Source organism: Capra hircus, chromosome 10 (assembly GCF_001704415.2).
Source record: "Capra hircus breed San Clemente chromosome 10, ASM170441v1, whole genome shotgun sequence".
Lineage (NCBI taxonomy): Eukaryota > Metazoa > Chordata > Mammalia > Artiodactyla > Bovidae > Capra > Capra hircus.
This window is the reverse complement of record NC_030817.1, coordinates 465,512-487,960: the sequence shown is the minus strand read 5'-3', so window position 1 is coordinate 487,960 and position 22,449 is coordinate 465,512. Positions and strand designations below refer to the sequence as shown.

The 22,449-nt window shown below is 42.2% G+C and overlaps 1 protein-coding gene across 3 annotated transcripts in view; it reads left to right on the top strand.

Annotated features, from left to right (window-relative positions):
- CASC4 (cancer susceptibility candidate 4) overlaps positions 1–22,449 on the top strand; it is an 87,394-nt gene that overhangs the window by 16,289 nt on the left and 48,656 nt on the right. For all 3 annotated transcript variants that reach the window (XM_018053827.1, XM_018053828.1, XM_018053826.1), the window contains exons 2-4: positions 15,124–15,178; positions 20,338–20,440; positions 21,907–21,997. In XM_018053827.1, the coding sequence (XP_017909316.1) occupies positions 15,124–15,178; positions 20,338–20,440; positions 21,907–21,997 (249 nt within the window). The remainder of the gene's footprint in view (positions 1–15,123; positions 15,179–20,337; positions 20,441–21,906; positions 21,998–22,449) is intronic.

Genomic DNA, 22,449 nt, shown 5'->3' with positions numbered 1-22,449 from the left:
TATTATTCTCTGTTCTTGCTGCTGTTATTTTAAGTTTTAAGAAAGATCCAGAGAAGAGCAGCTAAAGTCAAGGGATGAGAGAGAGTTACTAGAGAACCAGGTAAAAAGACTGGGAAAACCTTGACAGACTATATGACTAAGAATATGAATATGAACCCTCCTACCGAGTTCGGCAAGGCAGCTTTGTGCTTGTGCGTAATCGGCTCACAGATGGCGCCTTCCTGTAGCTCGTGCTGCGCTAATGCTGCACGGGATCTCCTACCTTAACTGGAGGGAAAACAGGAAACTATTTTACAGCTTAGTGAGAACGTTTCTTAACGTTTTACTTCCTTAAATGGTGCCCCTCCCACAAACAAAACACATTTTACTCCTCAAATATTGTTATGCTATCTGCCGTGCCTCCAGTTATTTATTATTATAGATTTATTTGCCAGCAGGATGTGATGTCTGTAAAATAATTTTTTTACTTGTGATTTAAAAACCCCACATAATGTAGAATTTACATCTTAATCATTTTTAATCAAATTTAATTAAACTTACATCTTAATCATTTTGAATAGTCATGTTAGCTGGTGGTTCAGATGGTAAAGAATCCCCCGGCAATGCGCGAGACGTGGGTTCAGTCCCTGGGTTGGGAAGGTCCCCTGGAGAAGGGAATGGCTCCCAACACTCTTGCCTGGGAAATCCCGTGGACAGAGCCCTGGCAGGCCACAGTCCTTGGGGCTGCGGAGAGTTGGACACGACTGGCGACTCTCAGTGTCAGCGTCAGCTGCGTGTTGTGCAGCAGATCCCAGAGCGTTCTCATCGCATAGACCTGAGACGCTGAGCCTACTCCACAACGTTCTGTTTCTGTTCTTCCCAGCCTGTAGCTGAAAATGAGCTTTTTTTAATATGAGAAGAAACTTTAATATAAAACCTCTTGTAGTGGCATAAAATTAAATCACATTTAATTGCACATAGAAAAAATTCCCTTCATTAATAGAACAAAATTCTATTAAATTGAAACCTTAGAAAATTGAGGATGTACTCAGTCTAGGTGCTAAGAACTGAAGTGAGCTTTCTAATACAGTTATTTCTGGAAAAATCCACGCCAGAGGACCAAGGACTAACTGTGATCAATTTTTTTTTACTTGAAAATAATGAGTGTAACTGAGATAACTTTCATAGAGAGTGAGCTAAAGCCCTATTGGCCTCCTGCTAAGTAGAAGGATTACTGTTGAAAGTAAATTCCTATGGTAGCCTATGCTGGAGACAGCCTAGATGTATTCCCCTTAAATCCTTTCTTATCAGGTTTTTGCCTCTGCCATCACACCAGTGTCCTTTTCAAGGTACCAACGATTTCAGTGTTGTTTACTCCACTTGTTAATTCATAGTCATCACCTTCAGTTCAGTTCAGTCGCTCAGTCGTGTCCGACTCTTTGTGACGCCATGAATTGCAGCACGACAGGCCTCCCTGTCCATCACCATCTCCCGGAGTTCACTCAGACTCACGTCCATCGAGTCCGTGATGCCATCCAGCCATCTCATCCTCGGTTGTCCCCTTCTCCTCCTGCCCCCAGTCCCTCCCAGCATCAGAGTATTTCCAATGAGTTAACTCTTCGCATGAGGTGGCCACAGTAAGGGAGTTTCAGCTTTAGCATCATTCCCTCCAAAGAACACCCACGGCTGATCTCTTTCAGAATGGACGGGTTGGATCTCCTTGCAGTCCAAGGGACTCTCAAGAGTCTTCTCCAACACCACGGTTCAAAAGCATCAATTCTTTGGCGCTGAGCCTTCTTCACAGCCCAACTCTCACATCCATACATGACCACAGGAAAAACCATAGCCTTAACTAGACGGACCTTAGTTGGCAAAGTAATATCTCTGCTTTTGAATATGCTATCTAGGTTGGTCATAACTTTTCTTCCAAGGAGTAAGCGTCTTTTAATTTCATGGCTGCAGTCACCATCTGCAGTGATTTTGGAGCCCAAAAAAATAGAGTCTGACACTGTCTCCACTGTTTCCCCATCTATTTCCCATGAAGTGATGGGACCGGATGCCATGATCTTCATTTTCTGAATGTTGAGCTTTAAGCCAACTTTTTCACTCTCCACTTTCACTTTCATCAAGAGGCTTTGTAGTTCCTCTTCACTTTCTGCCATAAGAGTGGTGTCATCTGCATATCTGAGGTGACTGATATTTCTCCCGGCAATCTTGATTCCAGCTTGTGTTTCTTCCAGTCCAGCGTTTCTCATGATGTACTCTGCACAGAAGTTAAATAAGTAGGGTAACAATATACAGCCTTGACGTACTCCTTTTCCTACTTGGAACCAGTCTGTTGTTCCATGTCCAGTTCTAACTGTTGCTTCCTGATCTGCATACAGATTTCTCAAGAGGCAGGTTAGGTGGTCTGGTATTCCCATCTCTTTCCGAATTTTCCACAGTTTATTGTGATCCACACAGTCAAAGGCTTTGGCATAGTCAATAAAGCAGAAATAGATGTTTTTCTGGAACTCTCTTGCTTTTTCCGTGATCCAGCGGATGTTGGCAATTTGATCTCTGGCTCCTCTGCCTTTTCTAAAACCAGCTTGAACATCTCGAAGTTCATGGTTCATGTATTGCTGAAGCCTGGCTTGGAGAATTTTGAGCATTACTTCACTAGCATGTGAGATGAGTGCAATTGTGCAGTAGTTTGAGCATTCTTTGGCATTGCCTTTCTTTGGGATTAGAATGAAAACTGACCTTTTCCAGTCCTGTGGCCACTGCTGAGTTTTCCAAATTTGCTGGCATATTGAGTGCAGCACTTTCACAGCATCACCTTTCAGGATTTGAAAGAGCTCAACTGGAATTCTATCACCTCCACTAGCTTTGTTCATAGTGATGCTTTCTAAGGCCCACTTGACTTCACATTCCAGGATATCTGGCTTTAGATGAGTGATCACACCATCGTGATCATCTGGGTCGTGAAGATCTTTTTTGTACAGTTCTTCTGTGTATTCTTGCCACCTCTTCTTAATATCTTCTGCTTCTGTTAGGTCCATACCATTTCTGTCCTTTATCGAGCCCATCTTTGCATGAAATGTTCCCTTGGTATCTCTAATTTTCTTGAAGAGATTGCTAGTCTTTCCCATTCTGTTCTTTTCCTCTATTTCTTTGCATTGATCACTAAAGAAGGCTTTCTTATCTCTTCTTGCTCTTCTTTGGAACTCTGCATTCAGATGCTTATATCTTTCCTTTTCTCCTTTGCTTTTTGCCTCTCTTCTTTTCACAGCTACTTGTAAGCCCTCCCCAGACAGTCATTTTGCTTTTTTGCATTTCTTTTCCATGGGGATGGTCTTGATCCCTGTCTCCTGTACAATGTCACAAACCTCCATCCATAGTTCATCAGGCACTCTGTCTATCAGATCTAGTCCCTTAAATCTATTTCTCACTTCCACTGTATAATCATAAGGGATTTGATTGAGGTCATACCTGAATGGTCTAGTGCTTTTCCCTGTTTTCTTCAATTTAAGTCTGAATTTGGTAATAAGGAGTTCATGATCTGAGCCACAGTGAGCTCCTGGTCTTGTTTTTGTTGGCTGTATAGAGCTTCTCCATCTTTGGCTGCAAAGAATATAATCAGTCTGATTTCAGTGTTGACCATCTGGTGATGTCCATGTGTAGAGTCTTCTCTTGTGTTGTTGGAAGAGGGTGTTTGCTATGACCAGTGCATTTTCTTGGCAAAACTCTATTAGTCTTTGCCCTGCTTCATTCCGCATTCCAAGGCCAAATTTGCCTGTTACTCCAGGTGTTTCTTGACTTCCTACTTTTGCATTCCAGTCCCCTAGAATGAAATGGACATCTTTTTTGGGTGTTAGTTCTAAAAGGTCTTGTAGGTCTTCATAGAACCGTTCCACTTCAGCTTCTTCAGCGTTACTGGTTGGGGCATAGACTTGGATTACTGTGATATTGAATGGTTTGCCTTGGGAACGAACAGAGATCATTCTGTCATTTTGAGACGTCACCTTACTTAGCTATAAACAGCATTTGATAAGTTGGCCACTCCCTCCTCCTCTTCCTTGAATTAGGCTTTTAGGAAATCAAGCTTTTCTTCTGCATTTTATCCATTCCTTCTCATTTTTTTTTTTTCTTCCTTTTTCTCCTCAAGGGAAATGCCCCAAGACTTAGTCCTGGGACGCCTCCCTTATCTATAGTCAGTCTCTTGGAGAGCTCCTGCTGACTCTTACTTAAATACTACCTATATACTATCTATTCAAAGAAGGCTGAGCGCCGAAGAATTGATGCTTTTGAACTGTGGTGCTGGAGAAGACTCTTGAGAGTCCCTTGAACTGCGAGGAGATCCAACCAGTCCATCCTAAAGGAAATCAGTCCTGAATATTCATTGGAAGGACTAATGCTGAAGCTCCAGTAGTTTGGCCCCCTGCCACAATGAGCTGATTGATTGGAAGAGACCCTGATGCTGGGAATGATTGCAGGCAGGAAGAGAAGGGGGTGACAGAGAATGGATGGTTGAATGACATCAGCAAATGAGTCATGAGTTTGAGCAAACTCCAGGAGCTCGTGAGGGACAGGGAAGCCTGGCGTGCTGCAGTCCATGGGGTTGCAAGCTGTTGAACACTACTTAGCAACTAAACGACCGCAAACTGTTCTCCTGAATTCTAGGCTTGATATCTCTAGATATCCCTTGATATCATCTTGAACTCCCTACTCATTTTCTCTTGAATGGCAACTGGGGTTTTGGACTTAACCTGTCCAGAGCCAAACCCCTGGTATTTCCCCAATCCTAGAACGTCTACTCACAGCCATTCCTGAAGAAGTTAGTGGTGACTCCTTCCTTTATCAGGCCAGAAACTTTGGAGTTGTTCTTGACTCCTCCTTTCTCACCCCTACTTCCAGCTTATCAGCAAATTCTGTTCGCTTAGCTTCATAATCCATATATCCAGAACCCAGACAGTTCTCCTGACCCCCATTACTACTATCTGCTGATATAAACGGACATAGGAAAGAGGAATCGAGTCGTTATAGATGGTTAGAACTAACTTGACCTTGTAAAAGAGACCATTTCTGATAGCTGGATAGAGAAAGTGGTGCCCACTTTGTGGAAGGCGTTGAATCTTCAGTATCAGAATCTTATATTCCACACACTAGGAATAATAGTATTCTATTGTTGGATCTTGACTAGTGGAAAGACTTAATGGAAAATAAAGTTTTTCCAAAGATGTTTCTCGCTACTGTTAGGAAATAAAATTGGGAAGAGGCAAATGATAGATTAGATATCTTCATTTATGTATGCGGTAATAATGTTGAGCTTATGTTCTAGGACAGCTGTATGAAAATGGTCCCTGTAGGTGGTTGGCGTGAACACAGAATAAGTTAAGGGTCAGATCTGAGAGACAGTGCAGAAGAACTGGCAGGACTTGCTGATAATTTTTATTTATTTAATTTATTATGTTTGGCCATGCCACACAGCTTATGAGGTCTTAGTTCCCCGACCAGGGATCGCACATGGGCCCGTGGCAGTGAAAGCACTGGATCTTAACCAGGGGACCACCAGGGAACCCCCGCACTTGGCACCAGCTTGTGTCATATAGGTGCAGGCGCCGATGGACTGTGAGCAGGATGAGAAGAGATAAGAGGCAGGAGAGCCGAAGGGCGAAGGAGCCCCTGAAAGGGATGGGAAAGCTGAGGAGGGTGCTAGCTTGTGGAGAAACCTCTCATTTTTTTTTTTACATTCAAGTTTCAGGGATTAGTGAAATGTGCAAATGGAAATGCCTGATGGGCTCGACGTTAAGGAGACTTTGGCGCTCATGCTTTCCCTTCCGGATCGGCCTTGCATGCCTTGCCCACCTCTCATCCTCTCCTTCCCTGTCTTAGTCCTTCACCTGCACCCTGGGGTGCTCAGTCGTGTCCAACCGTGGATGGCAGCTGCCAGGCTCCTCTGTCCATGGGATTCTCCAGAAAGAACAGGAGTGGGTTGCCATGCCCTCCTCCAGGGGATCTTCCCAACCAGGGATGGACTAGCGTCCCTTATGCCTCCTGCTTTCACAGGCGGGTTCTTTACCGCTGGCGCTCCCTGGGAAACCCTTGGCACCCTCTGATGTGGCTTAAAATTGATATTCAGCGTGCCCTTTGTGGGTCGATTGGAGGCATTGCCCGGTGTCGAGCAGCCCGCCATCTGAAACGTGGTGGCTTTGGTTAAAAAAAAAAAAAAATGGGTGGTGAATTGTGCTGCCTGTGATTACTTATGCCTGGAAGCGATTCCTGTCGTTTGCTCACGTTTCATTATGCTTGCAGGCTCAGTTGTGCCCGACTCTTTGCGACCCCATGGACTGCAGCCTGCCAGGCTCCTCTGTCCGCGGCCTTCTCCAGTCAAGAATACTGGAGTGGGTTGACATCCACTTTTTCGGAAGATCTTCCCGACCCAGGGATCAAACCTGGATCTCTGCCTTGTGGCAGGTTCTTTACTGTCTGAGCCTCCAGGAACGCCCTCGTTGTCCCCCTCTTAACCCAGTTTCGAAAGAATCGAGAGGAGCAGTCCTACAGAGTACCTGGGGTGAAAGTTAGAAACCTTGCCCTTCACCACGAAGCGCCCCAGCAGCAGCAGCAGCAGTGAGCACAGACAGCCGGACCATTATTTCATTCTAGCATGAACCTGGCCTGAGATTTCAAATCCTCGAAAGTTTATAAACTTCAAACGTGTGTATTCTTGGGAAAATATATTTTAAAAAAAAGATTAGAACTGCCAAACAAACGACCCTTGTTTTGCAGTCTCCCCTGGAGTGCTGATCCTTTTTCCTTCCTTTCCAGGGTGCTTGTTTACGCTTTCCTTTCCCCTCTACGCAGCTGAGGGTCCATGGTCTACAGTTTTAGTGTCTAGCCACTTTTCTTTCACATGTCTATTTCAAGCGCAGCTGGAGAAATTCTTACAACCAGACTGTTACTTTTGGAAATTTATGATCAGCTGCCTCAGGTGGGTTTTCAGCAGCACCTTACAAATTATGTATCTCTAGTCAACACACTCATTCCAACAGCTTTCAAACTTCTGCCCTCCTCAGACCCTGAGTCTCTTTAAATTCCTCTTCTCCTTGACCTCAACAGATAATCTTGTTTCCTGCTTGACCAAGAATTGAACAGGAGCTACCACACTAACAAATCTGCAGGCATACCTACATCTCCACCCATGTCTTTCCTCCTGTTAGAATAAAAAAGGACCAGCCTCTCCACCTGCTCCATGGATCCAGTCTCCTTTACATTTGTCAAAGACCCTTTTCTATTACTGGGCCAGTCTCCCTGTTACGCTCAATCCCTTTATCTATTCTTGTTCCTCGGCACTTAAAATATACTTGAGTCTTTCCTCCCCTCCCCAGTCACGCTTCTTGAACAGAAAATCGTCTCTGCTCACATCTGCACTTTTCTCCTCCTGCTCCTAATATCTCGGCGTCTTTGTCCAGCGCTGCGCTCTTGCCCTGCATGGCGCAGACGCGCCTGTTTTCCTCTTCTCGACTCTTAGTCTCCTTTGCTGGCTTCTCTCCTATTAAGTATTAAAGTTCATAGTTTTATATTTGAGATCCTCTTCTCTTATTCTGTCCTTTTCTGAAGTAATCATGTCTGTGCAGAAAACTTCAGTTATGCTGATGACTCCAGAATGTTTATCCTTTATCCAGACCTCTCTCCTGTTTCTTGTATATTGCTAAATTTCTAGGCCTTCTACAGTGTCATTCACTTATTAGGTATTCAGTTAATGCTTTCCTCAAGACTGCCTGACAGAACGAATGAATAAACAAACTTTAAAGATTCTTTGTGACCAAAACCAAATCCTTCATATCCTCAGGCCTAGCACATAGTGGATGCTCAGTAAATGCTTTATAAATGACTTATCAAAAAAAGAATGAGTAAATAAAAACCTTTGTAATGATTCATTATAGCCAACCAAGACCAAAGACCTTGCTTATCTTATTCTCTTTAAAAATGTAACTGAGTATAGCTTAAACTAAAACTTGCTTCATGAGAGATTAATTCTTTAACAGATCAACTATTAATAAAAGTTGCAGGTGTGTTTGGAATGTTGACTGAATTATATGTGTGCAGTGTATGAGGAATAAGAAATCAAAAGGTTATAGATCCCTGCTAACTATTGATCTGGTGTAGGTATGCTGGTCACGAGCACAGGCTTTGGTTTGGGACTACGAGGAAGAATACTCAGAACCTACTGTAGTTGTGCAATGCATCTGTGAAATGCAGAACCCACCTCAGAGGACTAACCGCAATAATACTTGAATTGTTGCATTTAGCTTGGCACAAGGCCTGGCACAGAATAAGTGTTTAGTACTTATTATTATTAATTTTCCATTTTGATCCAGTACATATAGGTGCCAGTCAAAGACATACAGTAGATGAGTGCTGAATATGGTTATTTATCAGAATCACTTTAGCTTAAAAAAAAAAAAAAGACTCTGGGGCCCATCCCCAGGCTGCTGAGTCAGACTGGAGGTGGGGAGTGGGGAGTGGAGTAGGGGAGGGGAGGCAAGGGTATGTATTTCTTAAAGCTCCCCAGGAGATTGTGAGCATCAGTCAGGTCTGGCAGTTATAATACTGAAGATAGAATTGTTTCTAGAAATCATCTGAGTATGAGATATAATCAGGAAAAATGGTTCCAGTGTGAAGGAAAAGGAGCCAGAAATGACATCTCTAAAAAGCCAATTGTCTGTAGCCTTTGGGATCAGTGGTCATATAGTTGAGCTGATTTGCCTGAGAACAGGTCATAATGAGAGTGAAGCAGGCACAGCTGAGCCATTTTCAAGGTCCCAGAATGAAAAGAAAAGCAGAGCAAGTGAGCTGTTAACAGCTGCCAGAATTAATTCAGAGTAGCCATGTGGGATGGGGAGGCATGAAGAGAGCTTCAGCAGGAGATGGTAGAAATATAAAGATTAAGTGTTAGGTATTAGAGGAAGAAAGATTAGAGGGAAATAGATGAAGTAGCTGGGGTGAGCAAGAAATGCTATAAGAAAATAGGAGAAGATAATTCTTACTGGGAAAAGAGATAACACATGCCTCAGAAGAAGAAGGGGAAAAAAGTCTTAGGAAGAATCGTAAACACATTTTGAGAGATTAACATGGAAAAGGCCAAAGGGAGCATGGATAAACGACCGATTTGTAAATGCACTCCAGATGCCAGACACACCAGTTCTACAGGAGGAGAGAGGTGCCGCGAAGCCTAGCCAAGGCAGTGAAGCTGATAACAAAGGGAAATAAACGAGGGCGGTCAGAAGTACTGAAGGATAATTAGAATTATACAAGTGGGGATAAAGTCCAACTCAGGGTAGGAAAGCATATAGTACCGAGAGACAGACGGAACACTGAAGCCTAAGGAGGCTTTCAGTGGACACTGCCGGTGTTCACCGGGGTCGGGCTGCGTGCCCGACAGGGGCAGGGGATGCCCCTCGGGACAGCTTCTGTTCTTGTGGATGCTCGTTTCTGATAAACCTTGGGGGCAGAAAGACACAAAGTGACGCTGGTTAGGAATAGGACTGCCTGTGATCTGAGGGAATGCTTTGGTCTTTAAAAGACGGAATGTGAGGCTTTCCCCAGCAGAGCCTGAAGCCGGCCCGGCATTCTGAGCACTGTGGGAGTCTGGAGGGGCTGTCAAGTCTGGGTTGGAGTCTCTCTGGCCATAGGTGTACGTTAGACGGTTGTGAATGCATGTGTGTGCGTGTGTCTGTCTACACACACCTGCCTCTCATCCCCAAAGAAATTTAAAAGAGAAAATGATTATTTGGTGTCTTTCTTTCATATTGTAAATAACGATGTTGTGGGAAAAATCTGAAAGTAACCAAAAAGAACCCAAGAAGCCAGACAGTGAAAATCCATTTATAAAATAAGGATTAAATAATACTTCTTAAGGTTTATACACTGTTACTGGTCTAAAATATATTTAGAAGGAAAAGTCGTCCCACAGTTCCGAAGGGATTGGTTCCAGAAGCCCCTGTGCAGAGATGGATGCTCAAATTCTTTATATAAAATGGTGGGTGCAGAGGACCATCTGTATTTTATGGCGTCACCAGGTCAACAGAATATGTGGCAAAGTGAAATACCTTTTTTCCAATCATGCAGTGGTGAGAACTCAAATTAATTTCTCAACAGCTGAGAGGTTTTGATAGAGTCATGTCAAAGATAAACAAATTCCTGTTGGAACACAAGGAAATTAAAAATATGAGGAGAAATAATCAGCTTCCTGTTGAAGGTGAGGAGGTAGTGGAAGTATTAAAAGAAGGGAAGGCTCCCAGAGGGTTAAAAACCAAAGAAGTTAAAGGACTGAAGAGACCTATCTGTACGCAGAAATGATTAATGAAAAGCATAACAGTAAAGAAAAACAGATTGAAGACGCTGAGGGAAACATTAGAAATCAGAAACCAAGCGGGAGAAGGCTTTACGCAGACCCAGGATGGCAGAAACGCAAGGTTAGAGCTGAAATTAGGTCACTGCTTTGCATGCTCGGATTTTGCAAAAACAAAGGAGTGAGTGCATAGTAGGTAAGAAACACATTCAGATTGCCTTAAAAAGGGTAAGATTGAAAGTTAGAAGAATTTTTTGTCAAACTGTTTTAGGAGCTACATAAGGATTTGGGGGATTGCGTTGTATATGTGGAGAGAAGAGGTATCAGATGCCCGTGGTAGTGCAGTGTCAAAAAGATGAACAGATAATTTAGTAGCAGACATCTAGACTCTGAAACTAAACAACATAATACAAGTACTGTAGAAGGGAGAGAGCTTCTGGGTCTAATGATCTACCAGAGGCCTCTGAGTGGACCTTTGGCAGCTCTGCTCAGAGGCATGTGGAAGGCGAGGTGAGCAGCGCTGTGGAGCTGGTGGTGACAGGAAGTGAGATCAGCTGGGAACTGGTGCCTGCTGCTAGTACTAAACGCTGAGTATAAGATTTTTGTGAGAATCCTGCTGCAAAGACCGAGAGGAACAGTAGAGAACATGAGATGTGCCGTAGAGGGGGTCTGACAAGCTAACTGGAAAATCTTTACCATGCCAGAGAATGAGGTGGGAAATAAGTTCATTCTATTTGAATTAAGAAAGGCTTTTATTTAGACAAGCTGTGGTTTTCTCTTTAATTGTTCCAGAGCAGCTTTTGAAATATGAGGACTGTATATATGAGCTGTTGGGATCAGCGTCTCCATCCTCAATTAAAAAGGTTGACGAGAAAATTAAACTGATAAGAATCAAGTAGCACTGCTCATAATATCCTTTAGTACTTTCATAGTCTATAGCGTGAATTTCCTCTTCTCTATTAAAATTTTTTTAAGAGTTTTAGGATATGAAAGAGACAGTCCAGGAAGCTGAGGTCCCTCATAGGCTAGTATTCCAAAATAGCATCTCTCTAGCTGTTTCAAGAGTAGAATTTAAAAGAGAATACAGAGAAGCTGGAATAGCATCATAAACATGAATAAAAAAACCAAAGTAATGAAAACTTGTAAACAAAAGTGAGGGATAGCTGTGGTCTTTGGAGGGGTAAAGGATGCAGAAGGAAACCGCATCATGGAAATGCAGTAATCCCCCGTATCCGCAGGGAAGGGATCCCTAGAACTGCCCGTGTATACCTGAAACCACAGGTAGCCTAAACCCTAGATTAGTTAGGTTTTTACATTCGGACACGACTGAGCGACTTCACTGTACACACGTACATACCTATGATAACGTTTAATTTCTAAATTAGGCCAGTAATGAATTAGCAACAACGATAATAAAATAGGACAGTTACAACAATATCCTGAAATCAGAGTTATATGAATGTGTTCTCTCCCTCCCAGAATGTCTGTCACCTGACTCACCTTGTGATGATGTGCGATGAGGAAATGACGCAGTGTTAGGCTGCTCTTGGCCTTCTGGTGATAGGTTAGGAGGAGCGCTTGCTCTCCTGGTGATAGGTTAGGAGGAGCGCTTGCTCTGGGTGATCTCGGCGCGTCGAGCCGTGGTGCTGTGAGTCGGCTGTTAGCAGCAGGCGATGATGATGGTTAGGGATCCCAGGCGCAACAGACCGTGTCAGCCCAGATTCCACCACGTTATTCGTAACAGTACGTAGTTTAAAACTTAAGAATTGTTTATTTCCTCAATTTTCAGGCCACAGTTGACTGCTGGTAACTGGAACCGCAGAAAGCAAAATCACAGATTGGAGGGGGGCTACTGAAAAAGAAGTGGGAAGAAAATAGACAGAGGCTAATTAGAAGTTATTAGAGAGCAGCCCTTCGATCGCAGACCACACAGCTGTTGGTGTCAGCTTCTCCTGCTGCCTCTTGCAGCTTTTCATCAGTGAGCTCATTCCCGTGGTTTTAATTGCCATTTGTATGCTGCTGCTGCTGAGTCGCTTCAGTCGTGTCCAACTCTGTGCGACCCCATAGACAGCAGCCCACCAGGCTCCCTCATCCCTGGGATTCTCCAGGCAAGAGCACTGGAGTGGGTTGCCATTTCCTTCTCCAATGCATGAAAGTGAAAAGTGAAAAGTGAAGTTGCTCAGTCGTGTCTGACTCTTAGCAACCCCATGGGCTGCAGTCCACCAGGCTCCTCCGTCCGTGGGATTCTCCAGGCAAGAGTGCTGGAGTGGGTTGCCATTTCCTTCCCCAGTGCATGAAAGTGAAAAGCGAAAGTGAATTGCTAGTAACTCTCAAATCATTTCAGTTCAGTCACTCAGCTATGTCCATCTCTGTGACTCCAAGGACTGCAGCACACCAGGCCTCCCTGTCCATCACCAACTCCCAGAGTTCACTCAAACTCAGGTCCATCGAGTCGGTGATGCCATCCAGCCATCTCATCCTCTGTCGTCCCCTTCTCCTCCTGCCTTCAGTCTTTCCCAGCATCAGGGTCTTTTCAAATGAGTCAGCTCTTCGCATTAGATGGCCAAAGTATTGGAGCTTCAACTTCAGCATCAGTCCTTCAGTGAATATTCAGGACTGATTTCCTTTAGGATGGACTGGTTGGATCTCCTTGCAGTCCAAGGGACTCTCAAGAGTCTTCTCCAACACCACAGGTCAAAAGCATCAATTCTTCAGCACTCAGCCTTCTTCACAGTCCAACGCTCACATCCATGCATGACCACTGGAAAAACCAAGGCCTCGACTAGACGGGCCTTTGTTGGCAGAGCGATGTCTCTGCTTTTCAATATGCGGTCCAGGTTGGTCGTGGCTCTTAGGCCAACTCCACGCTCACAGACCCAGCTCCCTATTAAAGATCTTCTCTCGGCTGTGTCACGAGTGCCTCAGATTCCCTGGGTTCAGACCTGAAGCAACGCCATCTCCGCACGGCTCCCTCCCATTGCAGGCCTGCTTCCCCCGTGTTTCCCTGAGGCGGAGCGCGGCAGTCTCACTCCCCTTAGTCCCCTCCCTCTAGAAACCGAGACGTGACCCAAAGGTTCCCTCTTCACTCCTCAGTCTAATCAGTCAGTCAGACTATCTGTTGTTCCCCTTTGATCTTTCTCACATATATTTATCTCTTGTCCTCATCCTGTCAGTTCGGACTAGGGGTTGGCAAACTTTCTCTATAAAGGGCCAGCTGGTAAATACTTGGACCTCCCAGGTGGCTCAGCAGTAAAGAATCCACCTGCAATGTAGGGGCCACAGGAGAAGTGGGTCTGATCCCTGGGTTGGGAAGATCCCCGGGAACCCAGTATTCTGGCTGGAGACTTCCATGGACTGTGTAGTCCATGGGGTTGCAAAGAGTCGGATATGACTGAGCGACTAAGTGTGGAATATTATTCAGCAATAAAGAGAAGTGAAATATTGATGTGTGCTAAGTTGCTTCAGTTGTGTCTGACTCTGCAACCCCATAGACTGTAGCCCACCAGGCTTCTCTGTCCATGGGGTTGTCCATGGGGTTCTCCAGGCAAGAACGCTGGAGCAGGCTGCCATCCCCTCCTCCAGGGGCCCTCCCCGCCCAGGGATCGACCCCATCTCCTCTGTCTCCTGCACGGGCAGGCGGGAAGCCCAGGCACATTCTGCGGGTTGGAAAGAGCCTCAGAAGGTCACACACCACGTGATTGTATTTATACAGCATTCTTGAGGTGATTAAATTACAGAGATGGGGAACAAACTAGTGGTTACCTGGGATCAGGAATAGTGGGGAAGCAGGATGGGTTTGGCTGTAAAGGATAGCATGAGGGAGGTATTTGTGATGGGAGCAGAGTTCTGTATCTTGAGTCTGGTGGTGTTTCCACGAGTCCATACGTATGATAAGACGGCGTAGAGCTGTACCTGTTGGGTCAGTGTCAGGTTCCTGGTTTGGGAGTTGTGATGTACCCACTGGGGGAAATTGTGTGAAGGGTATATGGGACTTCTCTGTACTATCTTTGCAATTTCCTATGAACCTAAATTTATTTCAAGATGAAAAATTAAAATTTTTTTTTCTTTAGAGATTTAAGTGGTATGTAGCATAATCATTTGCCACTCATGGTACTGCATTTGATCAACGTAAATCAATCTGTGCCTTTCAAACTGATGTCACTGTTGAGACTGACGAGAGAGCTGTGCGCAGTGAGGCTGTAGTCGGGCTTGCAGTAGCTGGAACCTGTTTAAACGAGAGCTGAGACACTGTAGCCCGTTGCTTGATATCCTGTCTGGGACATGCCTTGTCTTGATTCTTGAGTTAAGTGGTAAGGCTTAGTCTGAGCCGTGTCTGGGCGTGCTTTCAGTTCCTGGCCCTCCTGTGTGCTGGCTTCTGGAGGACAGCGACTGCAGCAGAGAGTCCTGTATAATCTCTGTCCTCTTGGGGGAGCTTGATGAACAATAAGTACTTCCGACTGGGCATTAATTCTTTTCTTAATATAGAGTTGAAAATCTTCTGGTAAGATTTTGGAAAAAAATCTGATTTTTTTTTTTTTCAAAAAGCAATATTCACCTCAAACTTTCAAACAGTGTTGTACTATATATTAAGTTAAATGAATATTCTTATGCAAATTTAAAATGAGTATTACAAAATCAGAACTTACAATTCTCTTTGGAAAATGTGGCATACGTAACTTAAATATTTTTCTTTTGTACTTATTATCAAGCTCAAAGTGAATATGAGGGGGAAAAGGTGAATATGAGGGGGAAAAGGTAAATATGAGCAAAACTACATATTCTTTAGTAAAATTAAGACAATTTTTTTTCAGGTTAAACTGCAGAACAACATATCATATCAGATGGCAGACATACATCATTTAAAGGGTAAGAAACTTACTTACAAATTACAGTTCACTAAATGTTTGAAATCCTGAAGAACTAAGAAATCCTCAAGTCAGACAGCTAAATGAAATAGTTTTGAACAAAGCTCCTCCTATGGCAAAACATGTTTCCTTTTGTCTTAAGAGATAATAAAAAATTTTTTAATGTTGTTTTATATATAATAAGTACAAGTTAAAATTTGAGGTCTGCATTTTATTCTTGTGCTGTGGGCAGATTTCATACAATGAAATGTTAAAAGAATCTTTAAAGAAAATTGAGGTGTCGCTTCGGAGACTGTCAGCTTGCTAGGGAAAGGGTTAGGAGCGATCCCTCTGGACTGTGTCCAGCCTGCTGAAATAGTCCACTCGGTTCTGGGAGTGCTTTGGGCAGGTCCCCAAGCTCAGTAGTTTAGATTCCCTGGGAACAAGGAAGCCTGGAACGGAAATCAGGGAGCCTGGAGGGGGATTGGACAGATGAGCAGTGTGTCTGCTTCATTCTGAAGTGGCTGTTGCCCTCCAGTCGCTAAGCCAAGTGTGGCTCCTTAGGACCCGATGGGCTGCGGCACGCCAGGCTCCTCTGCCCTCCACCGCCTCCCGGAGCTTTGCTCAAGCCATGTCCGTTGAGTTGGTGATGCTGTCTAACCATCTGCCGCCCTCTTCTCCTTTTGCCTTCAGTCTTTCCCAGCATCAGGGTCTTTTCCCACTGAGTCCGCTCTTCACATCAGGTGGCCAAAGTATTGGAGCTTCAGCGTCAGTCCTTCCAGTGAATATTTGGGGTTGGTGCGGTGATAGGAGATGTCTAAAGCTCTTATGAAAAATAATAGTTAGAACAAGCTCTGTACGCTGCTCGCGTTACTTCATGCTATCCCTGGCCTTTGGAACTTGGGGTCTAAGGACTATCCCTCTTTTCCCTCACACCCTCTGATTACAACACTGCGTATTTTAAAACTTTGCATGCAGTTTCTCTGAATTTATCTATGTGGGTAGTACTTGCTCTCTGATTTCATAAATTTTTCTTTATAACCGTTTTGAACCTCTGTAGGATTAGGTAATGTGTTAACACTCCCTTGAGGAAGCCAGCCTGCGCTGGCTAATTCACGCAAGCTTTGGCCCCCACCAGGCAGAACCGCTAGGGGCAGCCTCGGCGGCTCACAGCCCAGACGCGGGGCCACTCCCGGCGTGCGGTCTCGGATCTGAGCCACTTTGGTCTTCTGTTAGGAGCTCCCCTTCCGGGTGGCCACGGCTGTCTCTGTGGCATCTGTGCCGCGCTCGCCCCTGTTTGGCTCACGGGCGTGTGCAGGATGGTGCAGAAGGCGGTGCCCCGCCAGTGCTGCTGGCAGCTCGCACTTTGTGCAAATAATTCTGCTTGTCAGAGCGATTTCTCACTAAACAGTGATGGACTAGGGCTTTCCTTGTATATGTCAGAGAAAATGACAGCCCGTGTTACTGAGTAAAAATCTTTACCGCACTGTGTGTGTCCAGAGTTGAAGTAGGTCTTGAGATGTTTTGGTTTTTAGGTGATAGACTTTAGCGAAGAAAAAGGATTTGATTTGAGCTCGTAACTGTGCAACTTTTGGACTCGTGAGATTGAGTTTCATTCATGTGACTTTTGCACCTTAGGAACTATTTCTACTGAAACTAACTTCTTGACAAGTTGACAGTATAATCCATATTTGCCTGTTTTCATTGACATTAATGTCAGATATATTGGAGTTAATACACATCAGATTCTTTTAAAAAAACCCTTATGATAATTGATATTTTCTTGGAAATAAAAAGATTGGAGTTGTTTTTAGTGCCTGAGAAAGTAAATTAACATCCTGGTATACATTGATTTATTTAGAATAACTTACCCTTTTTTATGCCTATCACTGAAAGAAAATTTGAAATAAAAATGTTTGAAAAGTAAGGTTTTTTTTTTTTTTTTGGCTTTAAAAGCTCATCCTAGGCAACCCCTTTCTCAACCATATCCCTAATCTTTTGAAGTTAAGTTGAGGGATTATGGCCATGCCCTTTATAGCATGCGCTGCTGTTGCTGTTATTGCTCGTCTGGACAGTCGGCCTTGGGTCTGATGCTCTTTAAGTTACGTGGAGCATTCTGCTGTGCTGACCTTGAGCAGCCTACTAGACAGAGTATCTTTGGGTTCAAAATAAAACACATGGCAATCAGCTGGAAGTAAAACTGTGATACAGAAAACTTTTATCTTTACTTTTGCTTTTTGGTCTGTTTATACCCCACCCCACCCCTGCTCTTTCTTGGCCTTGCCGTGTGGCTTGTGGGATATCAGTTTCCTGACCAGGGACTGAACCTGGGCCACAGCAGTGAGACTGTAGAACCCTAACCACTAGACCCCCAGGCAGCTGTGCTGTTACCCCTTTCAAGTCTTTATTTTAAACTATTCAAAGCACCAATCAGCTCCATGCTTTATATTCCTTTCCCTGTATTCAGACGGGTTCAGTTCAGTTCAGTTCAGTCGCTCAGTCGTGTCCGACCCTTTGCAACCCCATGAACTGCAGCACACGAGGCCTCCCCGTCCATCACCAGCTCCTAGAGTCCACCCAAACCCATGTCCATTGAGTTGGTGATGCCATCCAACCATCTCATCCTGTCTTCCCCTTCTCCTCTTGCCCTCAATGTTTCCCAGCATCAGGGTCTTTTCAAATGAGTCAACTCTCTGCATCAGGTGGCCAAAGTATTGGGGTTTCAGCTTCAACATCAGTCCTACCAATGAACACCCAGGACTGATGCCCTTTAGGATGGACTGGTTGGATCTCCTTGCAGTCCAAGGGACTCTCAAGAGTCTTATCCAACACCACAGTTTAAAAGCATCAGTTCTTTGGCGCTCAGCTTTCTTTATGGTCCAGCTCTCACATCTGTACATGACCACTGGAAAAACCACACCCTTAGAACCTGGTACTTTACATACACTGAAATTAATACTGTTTTTTTTTTTTTTTTGTCAATTGAATTTTAAGCCTTTTATCTCCATTTAAAAATGGAAGACTTTATTTCCTGATAAAGATATTTCAAATACTGTTAGTGAGAAGCATTTTGGGGAAGCAGAGAAGCAATTTCAAATCTAGAAATCATACATGCTTCACGTTCATTCTGAAGGTAAACTTAGCTGTTTAGTGAGTTTACTGTATAGGAGAAAGAAGCCTGAAGGGGTCTTGTAGATCAGCAGTTGAGATCCATTACCCTTCTGGTTTGACTCTTTTTTTAATTGAAGTAACTTTTCAGTTCTGGAATCTTTGCTCGTTAACTCTGTCTATAAGCTACAAAACTTTTTGTCACTGCCTTCTGCCAGGATCTCATTGTTCTTTAGAATCAACATCCATAGCTGAGGGTTCTGCTCCCTCTTGCCCTCTGCTTCTTAGTAGGTGGGACCAGGGAGCAGGTGACAAGCTGAGTATGTGTTTCATGGATACCTGGCCTCTTTTGTTACTTTTATCTGAGGTAGGGGACATGAATGGAAACTACAGAGATCAACCATGTTTGCATATTGTAGAGTTAATAGAGCAGGTGGAGAAATTTAAAATGTGACTTGGGCTAAACTCACAGAGACAGGGAGTAGAATGGTGGTTCCAGGGTTTGGGAGATGTGTGGGGAACATGAGGTGTTGGCTGAAGGGTACAAACTGTTAGTTACAAGACGAGTAAGGTTTGGTGATCTATGATGATTACAGTTAACAATATTGTGTTATAACAACACTGCATTATATACTTGGAAGTTGCTGAAAGAGCAGGTCCCAAATGTTCTCACCACTCACAAAAAGTGGTAGTTATGTGAGACGGTGGAGGTGCTGGCTGATGTGATGGGGTAGCCATTTTACAGCGTGTTGGTGAGTCAAACCAGCATGTATGCCGTGAACTCACCTGGTGTTCTACCCTAATTAAAGTTTTAAAATAATAAAAAATGTGGCTTGAATAGGCAAGCATAATTATCAACTACAAGCATTTTATGTGAATCATTTACATTTCATATTTGATTATTAATCCTGTACAATAGCTATTACATGCGTATTGTTAAACTTTATATACCTCATCAAGCATTCATGTGACTTGAACATTTTTATTTGTTATTGTTACTGTAGTTATGATTCCACAATAAAAGTTGTAGAGAAAAAAAATGTGCTCAGAATCCCACCACTAAGCTTAATCACTGATAGCATTTTGATGTAATTTTATTCTTATTTTTTTACATGGATATATTTCTATTAAAAGTTTATGTTTATATCTGCTTTTTAAAAACTTACAAGGATTTCTGGGCGCCTTTAAAGTAATAAGACTAATTTGTTAAGCCTTCTGTGAAAAGCAGATGTTATAATATTGGCATATTATAGTTAGAAATTATATTTTAGTCTTGATAAGTAGATGTTGCTTATATAGAATAGACCTCTGTTCCCATTTATGAAAATCAAGACTTTCTTAATTACTGCTTTTGCTTAGCTGATAAGACTGTTGGCAGATTTTCTCTTCCTTGGCTGGATTTTTTTTTGTAGGATTCGATGGAGCAACTCTAGAAAACGTGAGGACAGTGATTATAGATTAAATGTTCACAAACGAGCATCTGGCTCAGCTTTTAATTTACCATCCAGTTTGAAATGTCATATTATTCATTACAACTAAAACATTTAGCTCTGGTCCAGAGATTATAAGCTTTGTAAATGGAATTTTGGTGTATGTGGATGTAATTCAGTAGCAGAACTGGAAGTCAGATCTAAAGAGATTGGTACCTAAGTTGGGAATCAAATGTGATTTTAAAATGAATTCTGCATCCATAGCCAACACATCTAAAAAATGTGATTTCCCCCTACTTTCTAAAGCAGTTAGGGTTAGAAAGAGAGGCAGCTCTTCATGGTTTGCTTCCACAGCTTAGCATATGGTCTGTATAATGTGTAAAGATGTATAATTTTTAAATATTTCTGATGGATGTGAAAGCCACTGAGGCTGTCTTGTTTTAAAAATAAATTTTATTGTCTGTACATGGGTACGAAAGGCAATTAAATGTGGTACTAGTTACGTAATTTAACTTCTCGAGAGGATGAATGCATAAATTGAGGCCTGTATGTGATTTTGGGAACCCCGTCCCTTCCTAACAGGAAGTAGTAGAGCTAGGAGACTTCACCCCTGTGCTTTGTTTTGTTTGCGTTCTGTGGATAGAGCAACTTGCTGAGCTTCGTCAGGAGTTTCTTCGACAGGAAGACCAACTTCAAGACTACAGGAAGAACAGTACTTACCTTGTGAAGAGGTTAGAGTATGAGAGGTGAGAGTCTGCGTGCAGTGAGTACCTGTGAATCTTGAATATTTGTCCAACATTCAGGCAGTTCATTTCTTCCTTTCTAGAGTCTGTTTTTCTTCTCTTCTTTCATTTTACTAAGTCTTTTAAATTCCTTTTCTAAAAAAACAATAATAAATTCCTTTTCTATTGTCTTGTATGTGTCTGTGAAATCTGTTTTCTTTTATTTTGATAGCTTGAAGAACATGAAAATATCTCATACAAGTCATGTTGAATTTACCCTTATAGACATTGTAAGACATTGTAGACATTGTAAGACAGAAAATCATGTAAGAAATCAGTTTTACAGTAAAAGGTATTTTTTAGGTCTGCATACCAAAAATTAGAAAGATTCACCGTATTTTAAACTGTTTATCCATTTCTGACATCTTACTCTTGCCGGCTGTCAGTATGCGTCTACTAGATACATGGTTTTAATCTAATGGTGTTCAGTAATTTTCCATGTGTCTTTAGGATTAAAGATTGACATACTTAGAGGTAATAAATTATTCCAGTATATTAGTATGCTAGAGCTTTTTTACTCTTTCCCAATTGCTGGACCACTGTAGGAGTTTTCCTTTTCTCACTGTTACGATTATCAACTGGAAAAATCTTTGTGCAAAAAGGATTTTTTTTTCTTCTTATGTTAATTTCACTGATTATATTCTAATACAGAACTTCTGAGATAGAATGTTTTATTGGTCTTATCATATATATGAAAGATTGCTTTGTAAATTGACTATACTAATTTATATTGTAAATGTTTCCCTGTAGCCCCACCAACATTGACTTTTATAATTCTAACTTAATTTCACTAGTATAGGAATAAGGAAAGTACTATATATACATACAGGAAGCTTAATTTGCATTTTAAATGGTAGAAGGTAACATTTTTCTACGTATCTGTTGTTTCTTTTTACATGAATGATCTTTCTGTGTTCTTTGCCTGCTTGTCCAGTTGAAATTCATAATTTTATCTGTTTGTGCCTTTACATTTTGTCTTGCTGGTTGCATTCTGTCTTTTTTATTAGTTTTTTTCCGTTCTTGCTCTTTTTATGGTTTAGGCTTTTATTATTGTGTTTAAAGTATTGGGTTGGCCAAAAAGTTAGTTTGAGTTTTTCATAACATCTTACAGAAAAAATCAAATGAACTTTTTGGATAACTCAATACTATTTGATGACTCATCTGCTGCAGCTGCTTAAAATTTCTTTTTAAAAATTCATATTTCTAATTTGTTTTTTAATTAGCTTTATCAATATTTTCATCCTCTATTAAAGATTCAGGTATTTTAAGAATTTTGACTGTGAGCTGTCTTCACGTCTGCTCTCTGCCCTCCTATCCACTCTCCTGCTGACTGAATGCTTTATCCATACAGATGTATGTTTTCAACTTCTAAACATCTTTGAGAATCTACCCAAGATATTATAGTCTAAAAGAATGACTTTCTAATTTAGTTTTCAGTGTGGACAACAGATCAAGGAGTTAAGAGCTCAGCATGAAGAAAATATTAAAAAGTTAGCAGACCAGTTTTTGCAGGAACAAAAGGTAAATTTTAAAAATACTTAAAATATGTTCTTGTTATAAATCTTGTAATTTAGAAGTTAAAATTTGTATTTTTGTCATAAAACATATTTTTAAGTATTTTAGCCTATGTAATTCTAAAAATGACTTCAGTGGCTTTAGTACATTAAACATCTGCAAAAATAAAACCTCAGCTCTTAAAACTAACTTTGAGCTAAATAACTTTTACCAGACTTTTAAAAGTAATTTTTGCTGTTTATTTCTCAGTTTATAAGTGGATAATCATGTTACTGAAAAATAAGTTACTTCGTATTTTATGCTTTTGAGAAATAGGAAGAAAAATTGAGAAACTTTTACTTACCAATCTTTGTTGTTTCTGATTCCTTTCTTGAAATACAGAAATGAAATGCTAGCCACTATTTTCATATTTTGGGGATGGCAAATTCTTTTGTTAAGTCATATAGTTCCAGTAGATA